General features: G+C 55.9%; 1 protein-coding gene across 4 annotated transcripts in view; it reads left to right on the forward strand.

Moving 5' to 3' along the window:
- Nucleotides 1-19,842, forward strand: part of Lingo1 (leucine rich repeat and Ig domain containing 1) — a 35,136-nt gene that overhangs the window by 6,529 nt on the left and 8,765 nt on the right. The window contains exon 1 of one of the 4 annotated variants that reach the window (XM_028865044.2): nt 9,231-9,613. The exons of 1 other annotated variant lie outside the window; for it this stretch is intronic. Coding sequence is in view for 1 of the 3 variants with exons in the window: in XM_028865042.2 (XP_028720875.1) it covers nt 11,603-11,608 (6 nt within the window). In the remaining 2 variants the exon portion in view is untranslated. Of the gene's footprint in view, nt 1-9,230; nt 9,614-11,504; nt 11,653-19,842 lie in introns of those variants that run through there. 2 more of the 4 variants (XM_028865042.2, XM_028865045.2) reach the window with 2 other exon arrangements.

Raw genomic sequence — 19,842 nt, forward strand, 5'->3', positions numbered from 1 at the left:
CTCATCGATGTGAAAATACCACAGCCAAACTAAAGTGCAAAGAGCTGGCCGCTGGTGGTAGGAGTAGCCATGAGGTCTACCTACAGCTTGACTGACTCTTGGGAGGGTGGTGAGTGAGCATCCGACTCATCCCACTGTGTGCTGGGGCCCTTCTGACCCCAACTTCTGGTTGCAAGCCCACGGGCCAGGGCTCCTTACTCCAGACCCTGTGGCCCCCCCGTGAGTTGTCTGAGGCAGCCTCCCGGCCCTGCTCTGGGTAGAATTGAGGCTCCTAGACAAGCCTGTTCTTAGACTATGTGCATGGGAGGGAAGGTGTCTGGGTGCGGGGAGCAGGAGGAAGGGTGTCTGCGTGTGGGGGGGAGGGGTGGGGTGGGATGCAGTCTGAGTCACTGGGACTTCCTGAGGGCATACCAGGCCTGGCTCCCCACTTGCCTTCTGAGCCACCACAACAGCGCAGGTATTTCTGGCTGGTTTCGCACCCCAGCAGGTGGTGTGAACACATTGCCTCAGTGTGCACACACCCATGTTTAAATTTGAGACTACAGGGAGCCTTGCTGGGGTCTGAAATCTCGGGCTGCCCCCTGATCCATACCAGGTGCTCGTGAAGAGGATCCCACCCAGGGAAACTCCGTCCAAGCTCAAACTTCCGTGACAGTTGCCAGGGTCATGGAAGTTTGCTATGGTCTGATTTCTCCCAAGCATGCCACTTCACCTCTCTTCGTGAAATGGATGCTGCCTTCCCTCTGCAGGGCTGCAGCTTCCCTTAGTTTCAAAGTGGCCAGTAAGAGCCTGCCATGGTGGCGCACGCCTTTAAGCCCAGCACCCGGGAAGCAGAAGCAGGTGGATCTCTGTGAGTTCGAGGCCAGCCTGGTCTAGAGAGTGAGTTCCAGGATAGCCAGGGCTACACAGAGAAACCCTGTCTAAAAAAAAAAAAAAAAAAAAAAGTAAAAAATAAACAATAAATAATAAAATAAATAAAAGAGCCTGGCTAGGCCTCAGCTTGCCCCTGTGCTCAGCCCTGCTAGAGGGGCCCATTTTCCATTATCTCAAAAAATGGACCTGTAGGATGATGCCTTTCTGCCCAGAAATGCCAAGTTCAGTTTGCAGTGACAGAAATGCCCCATGTGGAGGGGGTAGGGAGAGAAAGAGGAAGACGCCTGGGTCTTCCCTGGGACCCCTGGGATCAGGACATCCTCCCTCCCTCCCTCCCTCCCTCCCTCCCTCCCTCCCTCCCTCCCCTGTCCTCACGCATACAGTGGGGCTTGGGACAAACAGGCCGTGAGGGATGGAGAAGGAAGCTGCCTGTGGCGTCTTCGGCCCAGAGGGCAGACCCTGCATGGGAGGTCAGGAGCTTCTGCCCATGGCTGATGGGCCTTGAAGAACAGGAAGAGATGTAGAAAGGTCCACTGCTGAGCCCGCCAACTCTAATGACAGAGACACCGCATTTCACCCTGTCACATGGCACATGGGCCCACAACACAGCACAGGTGTATCCCCAAACCATCCCTAGACTTGACACCCACAGAGCGGCCTTCACTGGTCTCCCGCTCCCAATGGCTCATCCTCCTGAGGGTGAGGTGTGCTGGACCTGCTCCAATGGTCAGAACGATCAGAGTAGGCTGTCTTACTGGGGTCTCAAGACCTGCTGGAGCAAGTGCTAAGATCAAACAAGGCCGGCACAGAAAGGACTATCTGAGTGCTTTGCTGGAAAAGACCATGTTCTAGAAGCTTCACCCAGTCATCGAACATGCCCTTGCCTTGTTGACAATCAGACCCCATCCCATGTTAGAGGGGGTTGAGGTGGGAATGCAAAGAGACCTTCGACCCACCAGAACCAGCCTTTCTGGACATTTCTCTCTGGCTTGCTGCTTCTGGATCAGAGCTGTGACTCCTGGGGTATGGGACTGGACTTGGGGATGGGGTGGGGTTCTCCCCCACTGCCTATAACAGGAGGAACAGAATGCCTGATTTGGTGGATGGGGGTGGATAGACCAGTGCAGGCGGAGCAGATCCCATGGAGACTGCAGACCAGAGCTTCCTGACCTCCCTCCTGTCACCGAATTCATGTGGCCTCTGCCCCCAGGGTGCGACCTGACATCACATATACCCCAGCTTCTCCCTTCAGCGCCATCAAGGTCTTGCCTGGATGAACAAGGAAGAGGGTCTGTAGGCTGCCTCAGGCTGCCTCTGCCTCAGTCTGCTCCAGAGATCCGGGTCCCTCTGGCCCGTGGTCATCCCTGTTCCCACTATCCCAGGACTTAGGTCTTCCTGCTACCTGCCCAGATATCTGTCCTGCCTTGCTGTCCCCTGGTGGCCACCCTGCCACATCTCTGTGCCCTCGCCACTCAGTTTGATAGAGGCTTGGAAATCAGAGTGATGGTTCCTAGCTCTCACAAACGGCCGGTGGTCCCAGATTAAAGATGCCCCTCTTAGGATCAACAGCTGTACTTAGAGCCCAGAGTGGGCTGCGCCTTGAGGATTCCTCCCTTCTCTGTCTAAGCCAGTCTAGCAAATATCACAGACTCCTGTCGTCCCATCCTGTCCCAACCACACTGGACGATGGGCTGGAGAGCCAGCAGGAAGGGAGTCACCCTACCACACTACACACCTGGCCGAGGCTAAGCTTAAGATCCAGCGGTCAAAGGGAGATCAGGAGGCCCAGACTCCAGATGCCTCAGTGCTGTCTGCCTTTGGACAACCACAGGGCCTCTGAGTGGCCCTGTAGAGCAGATATTGAGGACAGACTGAGTCTATGGACAATTATATAAGAGGACCCCCCTCCCCAGGGGGAAGCCAGCCTGAGGCTTATTTGGTGAGAGCGGTTCGGATTTCCTTCTTCCCTCCAGAAGAAGGAAACCACTTGAGGGATCTGCCTTTTGGAGGTATCAGAATTGGGTAAGGGTTGCCAGCCCGAGAAGTATGCCAGGCTTGCACCCTCTTTGCTGGGTGTCTAGCTAGGGATTTGGAAGCCTCCCCTGACAAAGAGCTTAGCATACCGTGGGCACCTATCAGACTCCTGGAAGCCAATTCTGGCAGCTCTGGCCCCAGGGCCCTGTCTCCATTTGCCCTCTCTGCTCCTTGGGATGAGGTGCCTGGGGATAGCAGAGCCTGAGTGGCCTGGTGCTGGCAGCCCGGCACCTTCCCCCACTGACTGTGCCTCCCCGGCTGCTGTCCTGGGCTCAGGTCTTAATGGAGCGTAAACAGCCTGGCAGAGGGAAGCCTCATTAGGTCTGATCTAATTAGGAGGCTCTGTTCAGTGGAGGTAGATGGGGAGGGGTACCCATTCCTGAAGCCTGCTTTGCGCCCGGAATGCCATACATGTACACTCCTAGGACCCTCCTCATAGCCGACCAAAGTAGACTGGCCCAGGCAACTGAAAGCCGCCCGGAGAGGGCCGCTGGTGTGCCAGGGTGAGACTCAACAGTGACTTCCTCAGGAAGTGTGCCCTGCAGGCCTCCCAATTTCTCCTGCTCCTCAACCCCCGAGGCAAGTACGTGGCCACATTTGCCTACTGTCCACCGTTGAGCTAGCTCTCACCCATGACTCTGTCCTTAGACCTCCTCTCCCCTTCCGGCACTGCCGGATGCCGCAGTAGGGCAGGTGGTGGGAGGCCGGGTACGGGACAAACTGGACTCTCTCTCTCTGCCTCTCGTTCCCTCTGTGATCAGGATAGGGGAGCTGATGCCATACCAAGGGGCCCGCCGCCCCTTCGTTAGTCTTAGCTAACAAGCTGTTTATGGGTACGACACGACACCTGCCTTCTTCTTTATAAGTTCAATAATTTATAGGCATATTAGCAGCCCGGCGGCTGCCCTGGGCCCCAGCCAGACGGGACGGGGCGATGCAGCCGGGTGCCTCTGCCGATATTTACTCTCTCCTACCATCAATTATTAAGGAGCCCTCCTTCAGTTTTGCACATAATTACACGCGCCGTTATGGTTTGAACTCCCCAGCTCTAAATCCCTCTGGAGCAGGGCCCAGCCTGCCCCACAGGGCTGCTGTAGCCCAGGGACTCCCGCTGCCTGCAGATGGAGAGAGGTGGCAGTAACTCAGCCTTGCACCCCATGGGGTCTTCTTGGCTGGCAGTGGCCTTCCCCACCCAAGGGTGGGGTCTTTGCATCCTTGCCAACCGTGTGGAACACCTCTCCACCTCTGGACACGTAGCTGTCCTCCTCGATCCTTGATTCAGCACAGCCACAACTACCTCCTGAATGTCTGTCCTGATTCCCCAGTGCCTGCTCTGTGTGTGTGTGCAAACACAGCCTGCATCACACTGGGTTGAATCTTGTTTGCCAGACCTCAGGCTCTGGAGGCACAGAGAAAGCCGTGGCAAATGTTTGCTGAGTGATCAATGAGCGAGTGGGTGGATGAGTGGATGGACAGAAGGGTGAATGGTAGAGTGCCTCGTCACTGGGGAGTCCACTGAAGCACCTGCCTCTCCATCCCAGGCCAGGAAGTCTGTCCTAGTTCTTCCCTTTCCTCCCACAGCTCCTCAGCTCCCCTGGTTTAGACTGAGATAGCCACGTGGGCAGCAAAGCCCGGGCCCTCATCTACATGCCATTGCAGAAGGGCAGGGCAGCATGGAGTGAGAGCCTGTCCCTTCAATCCCATGTCTCCTGGGTGGCTGGAGCTTACATGAGGACCTATCATGTCACAAGTGTTCAGTCAGATCCTTAACTTCAACCTTGATCTGTCTGTGAACTGAGCCCACATGAACTTGAACTGTCTTGAACTGGATGGCCTTATTCTCACTTCCTGCCTGCTCTTCCCTGGTTTCGGCCTCCCCCACAGGTCTAGTGACTGGCATCACACTGTGTTCGAGGGCTCCACAAATACCACAGACTGACTGATGGAGATTGTGCCATGTCTCAGCCTACAATATTTAAGATGAGGAGGGAAATGCCTCATGTGACCAAAGACTGGCTAGAGGCCATGTCTTCCCCATGTTAACAGCAGGGTGAGAACCAAGCCCCAGGTGCCCACTGGGTTAGAAAGCCCAGGGTTATCTCCTTGGGGACCCCATGCCTCAGTCTCTTTCATAGGAACAAATGATAGGATGGCCCTGTGGGGTTGCTGAGGAATCAAATGAGTTGCTGGGGGAGCAGTTAGCACAGTTAGGAGCAGGTGCTTGAGCTCAAGGTGCCGATGACCTTTCCCTGTCTGAGAAGTGGCACTTTCCTGGAGTGGTGGTCATCCTCCTGTGTCTGTCCTCATCACCATTTGACATTCCATTGTGTGATCACACTGTACTCTGTCCATCTTCCTGCCATTGAGAAGTAGAGCCAATGCTTATGACCCCTACCGTTACAAAAACATGGCGGCAGGCCTTTCTGTACTGGCCTCCTTGTTTCTCGGTGAGATGTGCCCAACATGGAGCTGTTGAGTGACAGACTGTGCATCTTTCCAACCTTATCAGGGAGCCACCAAGAGATTGCGCAGTTCCTCACTCTATCGGCAGGAGGCACTTGGCCTGAATTATTCCTGTGTCCCTAGCCGTGGTGGGAGCAAGGAGTGGCTGAACCTGTAACAGGGGGAGCATGCTTTAGGGATGTGTTGCTTTGTAACAAATCATCCCCACATGCAGTGGCTTAAAACAAAGAAAGATGACCTCATAGATTGTTCAGGGAGGGAATCCAAGTGAGATAGAGTTGTATCTCTGACTGGAGCCTCTTGGGGCTCCAGCCAAGGTATTCGGAGAGCTGTGATCGCCCCAGAGCTCTGCTCGAAGAACACCTGCTTCCATGGCCACGCCATGGTCTTGGGTCTTGTGGTGCTGACTAGAGATATAAGGAGGTCCTTTCCAAGCGGGCTTCTCATCCCAGCTGCTGGCGGCCTGACAGCTGATTCCCTGAGGATAAACAAGCAGCCATGGACAAGGAGCATCTAAGATGGAAGCTGCATCTTTTTATATATATATAATCTTATATCCAAAGTGACATCCTGTCCCTCCTGCCACATTCTATTCACCAGAAGTGAGTCAGGGAGTGGAGGTGCTGCTCAATGGTTAGAGTACTTGTTTGACATGTGTGAAGCCCTGGGACACCAGGGAGGGAAGGAGTGAATCAGTTGGCCCATCTGCACTCGGGGGGTGAGGGGTGGTAGGGATGACACACTGAGAGGCTGTAAGGCAGGAGCCCCGGGGGGCCATCTTAGGTCTGCCTATTAGAGGGCAACAGAAATTTGGAAAGAGAAGTGACTGGTCCAGGGTCACACAACAATTAGAGAGAGTTTCAGAATTAGAACCCGAGGCGGCTTGAGTGCCTCTGAAGTTTCTCCACTGCCTTTAACCTCAGATAATAACAGGCTGAGAGCTAAGTTAATAGACGAGTCTCCAGCACATCGGAACTCAGGATGAGCACTTACTGAATGGATTTGTGAACAGAGCTGCCTGTTTGCATGCATTAGCTCAAACTTGCCCTCGTGGGCTCCGTGGGGATCGCCAAGCCCAGGCCCCCAGGAGTATCCGCTCTGCCAAGCCCAGAGCCCAGGGTCCCAGAGAACTGGAGAGTGGTCCCCTTATACAAATTGCTATTTATATTTTCATATTCTTTTGCTCTCAGCTTAATCTCTTTATGCCCCGTGGAGAGAACACTTTTCTGGCTCCTCCCACTCCAGGAGAAGTCAGGGTTAGGAACATCATTGGGTCTTTTCTTGAGGGCTTTGAAATGGGCAGGGCACTCCCTGACTAGCCTCAGACAAAGTTCTTACTTTTCGGCCCCCGTGGATACCCCATTCAGGCCGGATGGCCTTCCAACCCTGCCAGGGCTTCTGCTGAGGCCCCTGGGAGCCTCCTGGCCTCCCCTTGAGGTTTAGAGCCATAGCCCACCCACCCACTGAGGGTGGCTGGATGCTCTGCTTCTTGACAGTGACATGTCACTTACTCTGGAGCCTTTCCAGCGATGGCACCCTGACCCCAGCCCTGAGTGAACAGAGAAGTGACTATGTGGGATCCAGGAGGGCCCCAAACCTGGCCACAGGGCTACTTCCAAGCGGGGGCTTTGCATCCAGCTCCCTCGGGTCGCTACTCCTTGTCTGCCTCACAGTGGAACCACCACAGGACTCTGACCTATGGATTAACCGTCATGTCCCAATCCACTTCACTCCAACCTGAATCCCTAGGACTTCATCACGCCACTGGCCTCAGTAACCCAAGCGTAAAAGACTTCAGAGCATGGGATAGGCTGGGGCCTCTGCTGTAGCTCCCGGGGGTACCAAGGGCTCTGATTATTAGAACTTAGCTTTCTAGGAGCCTAGAATTTTCCTATAAGGAACTAAGGGGTCTTATCCCACTGTCCCCATTGTCCTGGCAAGGCTGAAGAACCCTGAGGCCTTGGTGTATAATTGAGGGAACTTCGGCCCAGAGAGGGGCAGTTCCCCTTCAAGGTCACACAGCAAGGTAATATGTGGCATAAAACAGAATATGAGGTTCACCTGAGCACCCAGCTCCAAAGGCCTTGAGTGGGCACCCCTTCCCCCCCTACCCCATGCCTACTGCGCTTACCCAGCTTCCACTGCCTCCTAGCTCCTCGGCTCCGTTTTCCTTGCTAATTAGAGGTCTTAGCAATGACTCTGCTGTCCCAGCCATTTTAGAGCCGTCATTAATTTCAAGTGCCTTCAGAAATAACCATCATCGTAAAACCCTATGAGCTGCTGGGATGCAAGCAGGCAGGACCAGCAGCCACGGAGGCAGGCTTGTGTGTGCCTCAGGGGAAGCCTGTCCCTGCTAGGTCCCCGCCCCCTAAAACCTCAGCCTCTAGAAGGAGAGGAGAACGTAGCCGGCTGTGGCTTGGATACTGAACACAACTCCAAGGCCCTGCTAGGCCTCTCGTGGGCAGAATGAATGTGGACAGTGCAGCGGCCCACCCAAGCGCCTACGCCCTCGCTGGTGTGATGGGATCTGCGATGTCAATCCTTTGTTGTTGCCTCTTTATCTTGTTTTATTTTGAGGCAGAGTCTCGGGAACTTGCAGCAAACCCCCTGCCTCTGTCTCCCGAGTGCTCGGATCATAGGTCTCACGCCACCACGGCTGATAGCCATGCATGCCGTTCTTGAGATGAGAATGAAGACAGAGCTCGGAGCCTGGCTTACCGATGGGCTGATGGGTGTTAGAGAATGAGTCCCCTCCTCCACACGCCCTGAAAGGCTTACTCCAGCCCTGCTCTGTGGCCAGAATTCAGGCTGGTTCCTTGAAGCCGACAGCTCCTACTTTATTAGGATTTGCTTAGTTGTGCATGGAGACCGTGGTCGGCTTCATTCCCATCTGCTCTTGGGAGCCCCTAGTGGTCGAGCAGAGCAACGGGGGGCAGGCCTTGCCTAAGGCCTTTAAGTGGGTCCTTAGGGAGGAGGGAGGTCTTGAAACACAACTGAACCCAGAAGAAAGACTTAACAACAAAGGCCCACAGGTGTGGGTGAGCATCCCTTAGCTGTAGTACTGGTTGTAGCAAAGAAGTCCCCCAAACTGGGCCGTTCTGATGCTTCACAGGTGGCTCTGGGACCTGTGAGGACACGGTTGAGGGCCGCCCCACCAGACATCTAGCTAAGGAGGGGGGGCCCAATGTTAGCCTCCTCCCTTATGGGGTCAGAATAGCATGGTCAGAGACCAGGTCCCAGCTGAACCCTCCCAAAGGCTTCTTCCAGGCCGTAAGGCCCCCACCCTCCCCAAGGCTCCTTTCCCATTCCTTCCACTGGTGGGGTAAGGTGGAGGGGGCCGAGAGGGGTCATTTCTTCAGGAGACAGAGAAAGAGCAATGGCTGGGCTGTTGCTTACAATGGAGGAATAAGGCTTTGGGGTAGCTGTGGTGTGAGTAGGTGGGCACCGCGAGACCCCCCGCCCCAACCCCAGCCTAAGACACCAGCTTCCTCATCCAGCAGCTGGAGACTGAGGATGGGGGCTATGGACTCTCCCCCATTTCTCCGACCAGATCACTGAGGCAGGGAGCAGGTGAGTCGGGGGCGGAGATCTGCGGTGGCCGCGCCTTGCCTGCGTCAGTCGCCGCACCAGGAATAGCCCCCGCCCCCGCCCCCGCCCCGCAACGGGTCTGGCAGAGCCTTTACGCAGGAGCTAGAGAGCGTCTATTCCTGTCGGGCTGTGGGAGGAGGCGGCGCGGGAGGGCGGGAGCTCACTCGTAACTCACAAACAGCCGGGGTGGGGGAGCTGGGGAGACTGGGAAGGGGGTGCAATGATCACGGAATTGGGGGGCCCCCCGTGAGCCGCCTGCGCTGGGCTCTGGCAGGGAGGGGACTCATGTGTGGCCGCCCCACCTCCCCTCCTACCAGTAAGTCCCTCTGCCAAGCCTGCCTCCCACTGGTTTACTCAGCCCTGGAAAGCCATTCAAATTCCCTTTCCACGGTTTACAAGCTGTATGACCGTGGCCAAGTCACGTAACCTCTCTGAGCCTGGGGTTCCTGCTTTCTGTCACAAGGGAGTAATAGTATCTCTTCCCGAGGTTGTTGGAGGAAGGCTGTAAGATGCATGGAGCATCGACGGCACCTGCGAGGAAGGGGTTCTAGCTAGGCCTGAGATAAGGGTGGACACAGACAGAAGGCAGGAATGTCCCAGGCAGTGGTGTGGCAGTGAGGCTGAGAGATATCCAGAATCGGTTTCGCTGGAACAGGTTTGTGCAACTCTTTGGACTGTGTGTGAGGATGATCTGTGGAAAGCAAGACGGTGCTGGGGGTGGGGACTCGGGGCTGGCCTCTCCAGGCCAGCCAGGCATCTCCGAAGTGTCAGGCCGACTCCTTGGAAGGAGAGTAAGGTACTGGGAGCGGGATCCTTGCCCATCCCAGAAAGGGACAGGTCTTGGGCTGGCCTCTTCCCTCCCCGCCCTGCTTCCTTCTATACCTGCCGGCATCCTCATAAACTATCAGGGGTGTCGAGGTGCTCATGGAGAGAAGGGGCCTCTGCCTTGTGGCGTCGTCATTGATGATTATTTCAACAAAACTGGCATAGTTTTAAGGGGCATCTGGTTTTGAGCAGATGGGAAGGGGTATACAGTAGAAGAATGTGATGGGTTGATTCTAATGGGTTGCCTGCCTATTCCTCAGCCTTGGCCAAGCCACCCTGCTAGACTAGTCTCTGTATCTGTGGCCCAAGAAGGGTCTGGGTCTCTATGTAAAGGTCTTATTCTTTGGGGCCATCTGAAGATATGGTCCCAGGCCAGAATCTACCAAACTCGGTAATTTATTTTAGGGAGTTAGGTGGTGGTGAATAGCTAAACCCAGACCGAGGCTCTACGCTGCCCTCTGCTGGTTGCTTGGTAGAGTATCATCTTCCGGAGCCTGCCGGAGAGGCCTGCTGCCCTCTGCTGGACAGGAAACCCGACGGGGTGGGGACCTGACCGCTAAGGCAGATTCTAGACCTGGCCTCCGGGTAGCCCGGCTAAGCCGGCTCGGCTTGCACACCACCCTCCTGTGCTTCGCGTTCTGCTAGCCTCGCCCCAAGATCCCTAGGAAGTAGTGGTGGTGGTGGTGGGGGTCCCAGACATTTCGAGAGGAGGGGTCAAGGCCTGACCCTCCTCGCGCCGTCCTCTAAACAACCCTGGCCAGGTGAGGGGGTCCTGTCTGTCCACGTGCGTGTGTCGGTCCACACGGCCGTGTGCAGTGACCCCAGTTAACACGTGTGAACACACGCGCTCACATGCACACGCATGTGGCCAGAGACCATCACACGCGAATGGGTGCACGCTCCCTGGGAAGACCGCAGGCCGGGCTGGCTTGAGACTAGCCGGAGCCTGGGACCCAGAGGGGCGCTGCGTGGTGCAGGGCGGGAGCGCGGGGGCGCCGGCCCGGGAGTGCTCTTCGTCTGCGCCCCGCTGCCACTCTCGCTGCCCCCCTGGGCTCTGGGCAGCTGCTGGGGCGCTCCTCGATCTTCGCCCGGTTCTCTGAAAGAAGGACCCCCACCCAGGTTTTGCGGCCGCGCCTTCTCCTCCCCCGCCCGGCTCCTGCGCTCGCTCACTAGCTCCCTCCCTCCCTGTGTCCCTCCTCCCTCCCTGGCTCGCTGCTCGCTCCTCTCGCTCCCTCCCCACGCCGCGGCAGAGCGCGGAGCCCGAGCGGGAGCCGGCGTGGGAGCCGGAGCGGGCGGCAGCGCAGGCGGCGGCCGGACCTGGACCCGTCCCGGTCCCGGAGCGCGCGGAGTCCCCACCCGCGCCGCTCGGGCCCCCCTCCCGACGCGGGGCTCTGAGCAGCATGCGCGGCAGCTGCCCACCGGCCCCAGCCCTGGCCCCGGCCCCGCTGCGGAGAGCGCCCGGCCTCGACCCCGGCCCCAGCGGTAGAGGCGGCGGCGGCGGCGGCTCCCGGCCGGCCCGAGGGACAGAGCCAGGTTCCCGGAGCCCGCGCCAAGCGTCCTGAGCGCGCCAGCTCCTCGGCCCGCCGCGGCCGCGACCTCCGCCCCCGACTCCCGAGCTCCTGCCCCGGGGCCGGCTGGGCTCCCGCCCGCGTGGGACAGACAGACGGACGGCCAGCCCTGCGAGGGCGCGTGGACCGGGCGGAGGTGTTGGAGGAGGAGGAGGAGACGGAGGAGGGGGGCTGGGCTGGGGCTGGGGCCGCGCCGGCAAGAGAGACATGCGATTGGTGACCGAGCCGAGCGGACGGACAGCGCGCCCGAGATGCAGGTGAGCCCCTCCACCGTGGCCGAGCCCCAGTCGGCAGCCCTGCGGTGAGTGCCTCTGGGAGCAGCGGTCGGCCCAGGCTTCACCCTCCTGGGGCTATATAGGACATCCTGTACCACCCAGACCCCCTTTGGGGTCACAGGCCTGATCCTCAAGTTTCAGACGGTTTTCCCATTTCTCTTCCGCTGGCCCTAACAGATCCCGGGTTTGGCAAGCTGGGACCCATGGTCAAGGAGCTATCCATTCCTGCCTCGGTCCCCCCTAAATCATCCTCCTATTCTGGGCATTGGTCACCCAGAAGATATGCTCTTTTAGCCCTGGATGAGTCTCTTTCAGTGGACCAGAGACCACCCCCCAACCCTGGCTAACACCCCCAAGCCTGGGGACACAGCTAGGGAACAGTTTCTCCCCACGGCTCCAGCTAGGGTTGCTCCTCTCTCTCCACAGTCTTCTCAGCCTCCTTCTGGTTCCTTTCTGGCTCCTCCCGGGTGAAAGGGAGGTGGAGAGGGGAAGAAAGGGGAGGGGGAGAGTCCAGTTGAGGAAGACCCAGGAACCTTCGGGGCTCCCCTTTGTCTACCTTCAGCCGGGCTTCTCACCTCCTCCTGCCCCACTTTTCACTCTGAGGGAAATGGGTGGGAAGTGGGAGCCTGCTGAGAAGGGGGAGGTGAGAAAGGAGCCTCCTGTGTGTCCCCAAACACACCCTGTGTTGGGTGGGCTTTGGGCTTCCTGCCCTCTGAGATACCCCCAGAAGATGTTTCTCTCTGGGTGGGTCCCACTTTGAGGAGGGGTGGGGCCAGGCAGGTGGGCTGTCCCCTGGGTCTCTTATTGCTGGGGTCCCTGCCCAGCCCCTGCCCAGCTCTCGTGGCGGCACCTCCCCTTTGTTCTCAAAGGCCCTGTGGTGGGTGGGTGGAGTGGCCACCAGGGCACATGGAAGATGGGAACAGCTCTGTCCTGGTGGGTGGGGGTGCCAGAGGCCTGAGGTGGGGGCAGGACCATCTGGGCCAGCCCCTTTCTGCCAGCCCAGCCTTCTCTCAGTCCTTGGCTGGGCTTGGGCAGCCAGAGGGCGCCCGGCTTTCCTGGTTCCCGGTTCTGGGCTCAGCCCTGCTGGCCATTATGCCAATGACTCTCCAGCACGGGGCCTCGGCGCCAGGGGAGTCCAGGGCCCCAAGCAGGCAGAGAGCCTGGGGCTTCCCTGGACCCACTGAGGACTGCTGGTGAGGGGGTGGGAGTGCCACTGCCTCTGGCCCTTTGTCCTTGTGTGGGCCAAGAGGGGGGTGCAGAGTCCTCGGCCACTGGGAAGGTGCTGCTGGCACCTGGCTTGCTGGGAGGCAAGGCGGAGTGACAGAAAGGAGAGGTAAAGAAGGAAGGCATTGGAGCCGTGCTGAAGGTGCCAGGGGAAGGGGACATGGTCTTGGAAGATCCGAAGGCAACACCCAGCTGCCTCCTCCTTGAGGAGACTCAGCCAGAGAAGGACAGGACCCCGAGGAGCGCCCGCTGTCTCTGTGCCCCTCCCCCAGCCCCAGTTGAAGTGTGAGAGGCCCTTGGGTGGGCTCCTTCAAGACTGGAAATGAGGGTTTGAGGAACAGCTACTACGGGATGGGTGTGTGCTGCGCGCTGAGGTCTGATGCTTTGTGAGGGGAGGGATCCTGTAAGGCCGAAAGGGATGTAGAGAGGCTGCTTTACCTATCACGATCCTCTTTGATCCTGGGGAGTCATCTCTTCTGTCCCTGTCTCTAAACATACATTCCTCACACTAGATAATTGTTTTTGGGTTTTTTGTTTGTTTTTGTTTTTGTAAACTCAGAATTATAAAGGGTCACTATCATCCTCCTCCTCCTCCTCCAGAATGGGCTGTTGCTTAGCAAAAAAAAAAAAAGTTGAACAGGACCTGTATTCGTGATAGCTCAGCTGAGCCACTGTCAGGTGCCGGTGAAAATAGAAGGCTGGTCCTGTGGGCTAGGATCTTGTCTGGCTTTTCTGTGTGTGACTTTCCACCCCCAAGTGTCCCTCCCAGAACATGACCGCCGATTCTATTTTGCCTGTCTCTACCAGTTCTTCCCCCCTTTGCCTGTACCATCCCTTGGCTTGGTCTAGCATCCCTCCTGCAAAGGCTCTCTGCTTCCAGAAGCCTCCCCTAGCTGCTCTAAGGAGCCACATTGATTTACACGTGATGGCACACCAGCCCATTCATTCATACATTTATTCTGTACATCCTGATGAGCTGCCTGCTCGGCTCCTGGCTAGACCCTATCGATTACCTTGAATACCTAGGCAAACTTCTGGGCGTGGGAAAGACATCAAGAGGCAAGGGCAACCTGGAGGGGACATGGAGTCCTTAGCTGCAGGAATGGGCAGGGCTAGATAGGCACTAAAGACGTCCCAGGTAGAGACTGGAGAGAGCCCAGGCAGAGAGCTCAAGAAGGGGGATGGTTCTCTGTGGGAGCTGATGGAGTCAGGCTCTTAGGAGAAGAGGGTGCCTGGAGATTTTGCAGAGACATGGGAAGCAGGGGTTTCTAGAGTGAGAGGAGGCTCTCTGAAGAAAGCTTTGAGAAGGCAGGGTCACTTCCAAACACATTTGAGGCATTCTTGATTCTGACCTTTGTTTATGTGAATGAATGGATAAGTGAATATCCTTGAGTGCTGCGGGCCGATTGCGCTGCTGCCGGAGTGTCCAGCTTCTCCGGTGTTACTCCACTGTGAGGGCCGACTCTGCAGCCGGAGGCCGGGTTCAAGAGTCAGCTCCACCACCGCCTCGTTCTGAGACTTTGGGTAACTAACTTTATCTCTCTGGGCCTCCGTGTCCTTTCCAGTAAAGTGGAGTTAACTGTGCTCTCTACCCCCATGGAGATGGTGGCAACTGAATGTACTAATACCTGCAAAGCACTTAGAACGGTGTGGAGGGCTTATGGGTGCTTAGTGGGTGCTAGCTACTCACAGTTCACATCAGTGACGCGCTTCTGCTTTTCTCCTTGGAGGTAGTGCGGAGATTTAGTTTTGTAGATGAGAAAACAATCCGAAGGGTGGAGTAACCCGTCCAAAGGCCCCATCTTGCAGGCATGCGTTCACTCTAACATGCTCCCCTTCTGACCATGGGTGGCGGCTGTTCTCACCGGTCCAGGCCTAACCTGTTCATTTGTTGATCCATGCATTTGCATTAATAATAGTAGTACTTGCCAGGGCATACAGGTGACACATGCCTGTAATCCCAGCACTCGGGAGGCAGAGGCAGGTGGATCTCTGAGTTGAAGGCCAGCCTGCTCTACATAGTAAATTCCATGCCAATCAAGGCTACGAAAATAATAAATAAGACAAAATAAAACCAATAGTAGTAGTGCTCATGATAGCATAATGAACACGTGATCTAGCTCTCCAACTTCACCATTCAGCCTTTGCCTCTTCCGGCGTGCTTCTCCAACCTCATCCTCAGCTCCTTTTTCTGAGGCAATTACCACCCTACACTATGTATTTAAATTTCTCTTGCCTCTTGTCTTTGGGGCTGAGGGTGTAGCTCAGTGGTGGGATACTTGCCTAGCATTCATGAAGTCCTGGATTCAGTACCCAGGACCAAAAGAAAATAATACATTTAGCTATATAAGAACTGTGGTGTTTTAGTTATTTTTTTTTAAGTCTATATAAAATATAAATGGCCGGCAGTCCTCTGGAATTGGCTTTTTCATTCATTATCATATTCTTGCAAATGATAGTGGATATTCAGCACCCATTCATTTTTCTCTGATGGATTTGGTTGTCACTTGAATGTAGCACAGGGAATTCCTGGCCCGCCTGTTGATGAGCATTTGGGTTGTTTCTCTTTCTGGCTCTTACAGATAGTGCTACCACAAACCCCCTCCTCCTGTCTCCTGAGGCAGTGTGGGAAGTGCCCTGAACTGTTGGGCTACAGGGCATGTTCATGTTCGGCTCTCCTAGGAACTGTGCCAAAGTGTTTTCCAAATTGGTTGGACCACTTTATGCCTCTCCCACAGAGGATGAGTGCTCCCGTCACCCCCCCATCCCCAGACAACTCCATGCTATCTATTGGCTGTCTTGATTTTTCTAGATTGAATGAGTGTAAACTGGGATTTCATTATAGTCTTGATTTGCATTTCTGGGATTCAAGGTTTGTGGTGTGTGAAAGGGGGGATCAGGCAGGCGACATCCAGTGTGGGATGGATGCTCACTGAGTGGTTATTATCCCATGAAACTCAGTTTCCTCTGAAATGGGGATATTGTGTGTAAATGTTCTGAGCTCAGGCATGGGCAGGGGTGATGGGAGGGGAACTCCCCAAGGACGTGGAAGGGAAGGCAGAGCAAATATGACCGATGTCCCTGTGCAGCAAGAACAAGAAGAAACAATTCTGGGAGCCCCCGTTGCTCTGGGTCCACTTCAGGATGGGAGAGGGCCGTCCTGGCTCAGGAGCCACCGGAAGCCTGCGCTTCATTATTTTAACACCCTCTCCCTGCTCAGCTCTCTGAAGCTCCTCTTCCTGCACCTTGGCATTGACATGAAGCCTGGCGCTGGTGAGTGCTTAGCAAGAATGTGGTGGCCAACTGCTGGATGAAACACGTGTGCTCCATCCTCTGGCAGTCACAACTTCCTGGGGACCCTCTCCGATTGCTCTTGTCCAAGCAACGAATGAAGGGTGGCCAAGCAAGGTGGCAAGGGTCCCTCAACCACAAGGCCCCACCAGAGGGGCTAAGAAGCCAGGCTCAACTCCCCCTGCCAGCCTGGTGTACCCACAATTGATTTCACCCCCCCCTTCCCCGCCCAGGCCTGGGCCCCTGGAGCTGGTTGGAGACAAGCGCCAGGGCTGGCGGAATAATTATGCCTATTTCATGTGACACCCAAATTGATTGCCGCCAGGGTGACATTACCAGGGCATTGTTCCTCATCTCCAACCTCTTATTACATGTTATTAGGGTGTGTGGTGTGTGTGTGTATTTTTCTATTTTTTTTTCCATTTCGGGGAATTAATCTCTCCCCGCCACCTCCTCTGCTTCTCTCTGCAGAGAATCACTGTCGGCCTGGGAAGGGGGCAGGGCCTGGCCAGCATCCTTTTTCTCTTTGGTCCTGGGCAGGCCTGCAGCTACAGCTGGGGGCCTAGCTGTCTCCAGTCCCTTGGCTTGGATCCAAGATGTGGACATCTTAGAGCTGAGAGAGGCTGCTAAGATACAGCTCCCAGAAAGGCCTCTGCTTGCAAGCCTCCCAGGACAGGCTGCTCGCAGTGGGGCCAAGGTGGGTCTCCCACCTCCTTTTGTCTGGTTCTGCTCTCTGCACCAGCCACGGACACTTTGATACCTTCAGCCTTGACACAGTTCTTAGAGCTCTGCAAGGTTCTCACTCTCCTCACCACATGTGGGGTTGTGCAAGGGCAGCTTTGTGCTCACCCTGCTGTGCCTGAGCAGGGCCCAGCATAGCCCGTGTCTGACCAGAGGCTCTACCAGCTCCATGGCATGAGCTCAGTTTACCATGTTGGAAGAATGGGCTTTCGCAAGGGACTGACCAGGACTCATTTGAACAGAGAGGGCTTGACCAGCCAGTACCAGGAGAAGGGTAGTGTTTTTATTTATAGTTTGTCTAACCATGACATAAATAACTCATCAGACCTTGATTTATGATGTATCAGGGGCTTATTTTTCCCCCTTTGTGAAGGACACATATCCCAAACACCATCACCCATCCAATGACCTCGCTCCACCATGAGTTGTAGGTCACGCTGGAATGGCAGAGAAGGTAACTGTGGGTGGGCCTTCCTAGGCCCAGCCTGAGGTCCTGCGGGCCATGAGCAGTCTCTGGTTCTTTTAGACCTCATTCCTCATCTGTATGATGGTCTCTAAGGAGTAATTCATCTGGATTCAGACTAGCACAGGACCTTGCACTAACAGCCCAGGCTCCGTTTCCTCATCAGTTCAGTGGGGTTGATACGCTGAGGGCCAGTGGGGCCGTCGTACTTAGTATGTGCTCAGCATAAACTCCTTTCTTTCATCTTCACGAGCACGTTGTGCCCAGCATGGTGAGGGCAGCATAGTCTGCCAGCCTCGTTGCAAAGGAAGACATTATGATCTCAAGGGGTGAGAGCACTTCAAGATCTTAGAGGTCTCTAAAAGAGTGGTCAGGACAAGCTGGGGTCTGACCAATCCCAGCTCTGCCCCTCGTTGCTGTGTGACTTTCGGCAAATGGTACACCTTCTCTGTGCTTCAGTCCTCTGATGAGGAGAGCAGGGATGCTTATTCCAACCCTGTCGCTGAGTGTGAAGAGGACACTGGTTGCCTGGCTGTGTGAGCTGTGTAGGCGCTGCTTTGCTCTGTCTGTATGTTTTATAAAGCGCTGTGGAGAGGGCGGGAGGCAGGGTTTAGACTCTCCCGAGTTCCTGCCATGCTGTGACCTTGAACAGTCACTCTTATGTTGACCTTTTCCTTTCTTCTCTTCTCTTTTTTCTTTTGTTATTTTTTTTTTTTGAGACAGGATCTCTATATATAGTCCTGTTTGGCCTAGAACTATGTAGAACAATCTGGCCTCAAACTCAGAGAGATCCCCCTGTCTCTGCCTCCCGAGTGCTGGGATTAAAGGCGTGCGCCACCACACCCGATAGTTTCCGATTTTTGCCCACAAAACAGGTATAAATGACTCCACCTGCCTTGGTGGGCAGCTGTGGTTTCCGCAGGGTGCTTGATGCCGGGGGCCCTCTAGAAGGGTTCCCAGCCACCATTGCCATGTTGGTCAAATGCCACCTAACTCCAATACCTGCTACTATCCCGATCCCTTCTGTTCCCTCTACTTTAGCTTGCTCAGCTCTGGAGTCTGTGCCCATCCCTCTCAAGCCCAAGGCCTGGGCTCCCAAGGTGGTGGTAGGCTGGAGTATCTGGGAGAGACCCTAGGGGTGAGCAGATGGACATGAATACCCCTGCCTGAAGAGGATGGGGTGGGAGCCTTCGGGGTTGCCTTTCTGTCCCTGCGAGCCTGGATTGGCATCTCAGCTCAGAAGAAGGGTCATATGGGGGTGCAGGATCTGGGTTTCTGGCCTTCCCACCATCACTTCACACAGGCCCTTGCCAACATCTCTTCCCCCAAGGGACGGCTCCCATTCAAGGAAGGGGGTGCTGTCTACTCAGGCAGGCCCCGCGCAGATGACCTGGCAAAGTGAATGTAAAGCTCCAGAAGTGGTCCAGTCCTCCCCCAGGATCACACAGCATGGTGAGGTGCCCTGGCTGGGATCCAGGATAAGGCCCAGGAGCCCTTGGTCACGATAGCTGACTTTCTCTGGGCCCTGCCCAACCCCTGCTCCTCTCTAAGCTGGGCCACTCCTGGAGGGCAGAGCCTATATATAGAAGCCTTTAAACACTAAGATGCTTTGACAATTAAAATTCATAATTTATCCCTCAAATGGCCTGAGGTTGGGGGCTGGCCGGAAGGCTGGCAGCTCCTGAGGCGGGCTAGGCTTGGGTCGAGTGGGCAGGGGCCTCCCTCCCTTGCCCTCGGGGGCCAGGTGCTTGACCAGGGCGACCCAGGGAGTTTAGGTCAGCCAGGGTGGTTGGATGCTGGCCCAACCTCACATGTCCTAAAAGGCTGATAGGTAAGTAGCCCAGTTGGCGCCCTTCAGCCAGGCTTGGCCCACAGGCCAGGTAAGCACACTTGGGAGGAGATGGGATTTCTCAGGGTACGGAAGAGACAGGGGTGCTGGCGCCAGGCCAGGTGCTCACCCACACACACGTGGGTGTTCTCTCTGCGTCACGTATGTACTGATGTTTTCTCTGTGTGTGCCACACACATACTCACACTGATTCTTTCTCTGTCCCATATACACACATTGATGCTCTCTAGCATCCCCCTGCCCCCTCACCTGTACACACACACACACACACACACACACACACACACCCTGGGAACCTAGCAACTCTTTGCCAGAACCAAGAGCAAGAGGAAAATAAAGAATTAGGCACAACAAAGGACATGACCTCAATTTCCTTCAGGTTGATTCTTCTCTCCCCTTGGGTGGGAGGGGGTAGAGCTAGAGGCCTGTGCCAGCCAGGAGGGGACACACTGGGCTGTCCAGCCTGCAGAGACAGCCCTGCTCCTGCAGCTCAGCCTGGTTGATGACCCTCCTCTCAGGGTCCCCTCTCCTGTGCCCAGGTGACCTGCTCCTGGGCTTTTCGCCCAGCCCTGCAAAGACTAACACGACAGACCCCATTAGCGGCTCCCTCTTTAAACCATTATCAGCCATTCACACCTCAGCAGGGAT

Source organism: Peromyscus leucopus, chromosome 7, assembly GCF_004664715.2.
Source record: "Peromyscus leucopus breed LL Stock chromosome 7, UCI_PerLeu_2.1, whole genome shotgun sequence".
In the NCBI taxonomy this organism is placed as follows: domain Eukaryota; kingdom Metazoa; phylum Chordata; class Mammalia; order Rodentia; family Cricetidae; genus Peromyscus; species Peromyscus leucopus.